This window comes from Corvus brachyrhynchos, unplaced genomic scaffold (assembly GCF_000691975.1).
Source record: "Corvus brachyrhynchos isolate BGI_N302 unplaced genomic scaffold, ASM69197v1 scaffold21, whole genome shotgun sequence".
Lineage (NCBI taxonomy): Eukaryota > Metazoa > Chordata > Aves > Passeriformes > Corvidae > Corvus > Corvus brachyrhynchos.
In genome coordinates, this window is record NW_008236924.1 from 4,416,186 (window position 1) to 4,419,954 (window position 3,769).

The following is a 3,769-nucleotide window of genomic DNA, read 5'->3' on the forward strand; positions in this document are numbered from 1 at the left end:
CCTGCCGCCTCCTGCCCTGACGCCGCTGGGGTTTCTCCCACAGCCCTGCTTCCTCAAGGACTGGGAGCTCCACGTCCACTTCAAGATCCACGGAGCCGGCAAGAAGAACCTGCACGGGGATGGGCTGGCGCTGTGGTACACGCAGGAGCGCCTGACGCCAGGTCAGTGCCAGGAACCGGCTGGTCCGCAGCACACGGGCCCTGTCCCGGAAGGCAGCTGGCCAGGGAGCGCCTCTGGGCTCCCCCTGTCTGGTTTCAGGACTGGGAGCTCCACGTCCACTTCAAGATCCACGGAGCCGGCAAGAAGAACCTGCACGGGGATGGGCTGGCGCTGTGGTACACGCAGGAGCGCCTGACGCCAGGTCAGTGCCAGGAACCGGCTGGTCCGCAGCACACGGGCCCTGTCCCGGAAGGCAGCTGGCCAGGGAGCGCCTCTGGGCTCCCCCTGTCTGGTTTCACTAGATTACGGTGACGTGTCCTGTGTGTTCTGCCCGGGCAGCAGGTGCCCTCAGCCACCTGCTTGGCAGTGAACAATTTGTACAGCTCAGAACGCTCTGAGCACGAATTCTGACCTCCTTCTGTCTCCCCCTCTCTCCACTGCTCTGCCCTGTTTCAGGTCCTGTTTTTGGCAGCAAGGACAACTTTCATGGACTGGCTATTTTCCTTGATACCTATCCTAATGATGAGGCGACGGAGGTGAGTGGTCCAAGCAGCTTGTGCAGTGCCCACCAGGCTGTTTCCTTCCTGCTCCAAGTGCTTCTCACCTGATCCAAGGAAAAGTCTCTCCTTACTTGAGCGTGGTCTGCTCTTCCTGGCCTGGGAGTTGGTAAAGGGAAGACTTGGTGTGCATTAATGGAGCTAAGAAGCTCCCTTCTCCTTCTTGTGCTGCTCTTGACTACACAGATGTTTCCAAGGCTTTTTTTCTGCACAGGAGAGCAGGCACAGAGCTGGTGTAAACCCAGCACCACCAGCTAATATACATCCTGAGTGTCATTCCCTGACTTCTGTGCTTTGGATGCTCATTCCGTGATGTTTCTGCCTTTATTTTCCCTTTGCAACCTCTGTGTGTCTGAAAGAAACTCCTGGGCCTCCTTTTTGCTCCAGAATTCCCCATGGCCACAGTAGAGATCAGTCCTGTGAGGGCTGGGGATCCTTTCCTTCTGTCCTGCTCTGTGTTTGTGGATTTCATTATGGCACAGTCAGAAAACAAAACTGTGCTTTGGGGTCTGTACCCCCAAAACCATGATACCTCAGTCATAAGGCACCTGGAAATGACCCATCTCCCTGTTGTCTTGATGCTCATGGGAGGCAAATTCCTGCCTCCAGTTGTCCTCTCCTGGTGTAGGTAACTTACTGATCACAAAACCCTGTGAGTGGTTTTGCTGCTTATGTGAGATTTCTGCCCATTCTGGGTCTTCTGCTCTGTTCTTACACTTCTTGTGTTCAAGGAATGACTGGACATGGCAGTCAGGGCTAGTTGACAAGGTCGGGATTGCTCACAGGATGGACTGAATGATCTCAGAGGTCTTTTCCAACCTAAATGATTCTGGGATTTTTATCCAGCCGCTCTGCAAGCTTGGGGCTGTCTCTGCTCTGGCCATGCAATACAGGGTGGGTTTATTCACAGAATCACAGGATGGGGGTCTTGAAATGGGAGCTCAGAAAGGGTGGCTCTGCTTTAGGCAGCTCTGGCTCAGTTCAGAAGCAGCTTTAGATGGAGAAGCAGCCGTGATGTTGTGGTGCTGTGCTTCGTGCCGTGCTCCCACCCTGCTCCCCCTGCGGGCCCGGAGGCTCCGGCTGTGCCGCCGGGAGCTCCCGCAGCCCCGGCAGCCGCTGTCTGTGCCCCGCAGCGCGTGTTCCCCTACATCTCAGCCATGGTCAACAACGGCTCCCTGACCTACGACCACAGCAAGGACGGGCGCTGGACGGAGCTGGCCGGCTGCTCCGCTGACCTGCGCAACCAGAACCACGACACCTTCCTGGCCGTCCGCTACTCCCGGGGCCGGCTCACGGTGAGACCTGGTGGGGCACCTGCGCTTGAGGTGGGGCAGGGCTGGCTGTACCAGGAGCTGGAGATGGTCTTCCAGGCTCAGCCACTGCCTGGCCAGCACATCCAGCTGCAGAGGTGCAGGCAGGCAGGATAGTGGCGTGCCAAAGGTGGTTGCCTGGAGAGGGTGTGGAGTGTCCCTCACTGGAGATATTTGTGAATCATCTGGACACAATCCGTGTGATCTGGGATGGCCCTGCTTGAGTGGGAAGGTTGGACCAGATTGTGGTCCCTTCCAAGCTGGCATGTCCCACGGTCCTGAACATTCCTGGTGTGACCCTCTCCTGGTTTTGCAGGTGATGACTGACGTGGAAGACAAGAATGAATGGAAGAACTGCATCGACATCGCAGGGGTGCAGCTGCCAACTGGGTACTTCTTTGGTGCTTCTGCTGGCACAGGAGATCTGTCTGGTGAGAGGGGGCTTTGCTCAGGGGAACACGTGGTGGTTGGAGCCTGGATTAGGTGACACTGCCTTGGCAGAGGAGTTGGATATCCAGAGGTCCCTTCCAACCCTAAAAATTCTGTGATTCTGTGATTGTAACACTGGATGCACTGGATAGTTTCCATGGCTTCCTTTCCCTGAATTGTTTACTGGGCTCCTGAAACCCTTTTGGGACCCATGGCTGGGGAAAGGAGGCACCTGAGAGCTAAGGAATGTCTTTGGATTGCAGTTTGATACCTGGGGATGAGGGTGGCTTGAGAGGGAAGGAGACTGGACCTGGCAGAGGAGGGTCTGAGGGGTGCTCTGAGTGTGTGGACATCTCAGAGCTTCTGATGGCATTTGTTGCTCATGATTGTTCCCCAGACAATCACGACATTATCTCGATGAAGCTGTTCCAGCTCATGGTGGAGCACCCTGTAGAAGATGAGACTGTTGACTGGACCAAGATCGAGCCGAGCGTCAGCCTCCTTAAATCCCCCAAAGGTGAGCCTGTGGGCTTTGGAAACCTTTCAGGGGGAATTGGGATGTCGGGGCTGGACTCTGGAAGGCGTTGAAGATGTGACACCCGGCAAAACTCCACAGGAGCCAAGGTTGTGTCTGTCTCTGTAGCTGTTCTTTCCCTTGCAGACAACGTGGATGACCCGACGGGGAATTTCCGGAGCGGGCCACTGACGGGCTGGAAGGTGTTCCTGCTCCTGCTCTGTGCACTGCTGGGCATCATTGTCTGCGCCGTGGTGGGAGCCGTGGTCTTCCAGAAACGCCAGGAGCGGAACAAGCGTTTCTACTAGTGGAGCACCTGTGCCCAAACCCATCTTTTTTTATGGGGAGCTGTAAAAAACTGTGGTTTCTAAATGCTGTTTCTGAGAAATACCAGAAGTATTTTCTTACCTGTCTGTTTGGCTGTAACCCCTGCCCGGCCCTGGGCCTCCCGCGGGTTGGACTGAGGGGGATGATGCCCGCTGGCTCCCCAGAGCTGTGCTATGGGAGCCTGGAGGTTGCTCCCTGGTTTTTCCAGCGCTCCCCCCGCCTTGCTGGGACTTGCTGTGCTGCCTCGGGCAGGTGTGAACGTGAGGGGCTGTGGGGAGGGGGCTGCGAGTGGGGCATTAAAGGACTGACACCACCCGTGGCTCTGGCTCTGTCTGGGGGTGGGGAGAGAAGGGGAGCTCTGCTGGGAAGCGCTGGTGGGGGGGTCCCAGCTTGGTGGGGTGTGCAGGGAGGCAATCCTGGAAGGATCCCAGAGGAACTGCGGGCGGGGATCTGTGTTCACCGGCATCTCCAGG

At 56.9% G+C, this 3,769-nt stretch overlaps 2 protein-coding genes across 2 annotated transcripts in view; both read left to right on the forward strand.

Annotated features, from left to right (window-relative positions):
* LMAN2 (lectin, mannose binding 2) lies at window positions 1-3,609 on the forward strand (the record flags this gene model as incomplete). Its single annotated transcript, XM_017728049.1, has 6 exons — window positions 1-361; window positions 616-695; window positions 1,850-2,011; window positions 2,343-2,457; window positions 2,853-2,972; window positions 3,117-3,609. Coding segments are annotated over 6 exons (999 nt in total), but the record flags the coding sequence as incomplete, so codon positions are not given.
* Window positions 3,442-3,769, forward strand: part of B4GALT7 (beta-1,4-galactosyltransferase 7) — a 2,588-nt gene continuing 2,260 nt past the window's right edge. The window contains exon 1 of the mRNA XM_008629097.2: window positions 3,442-3,556. Coding sequence (XP_008627319.2) covers window positions 3,442-3,556 — 115 coding nt within the window. The remainder of the gene's footprint in view (window positions 3,557-3,769) is intronic.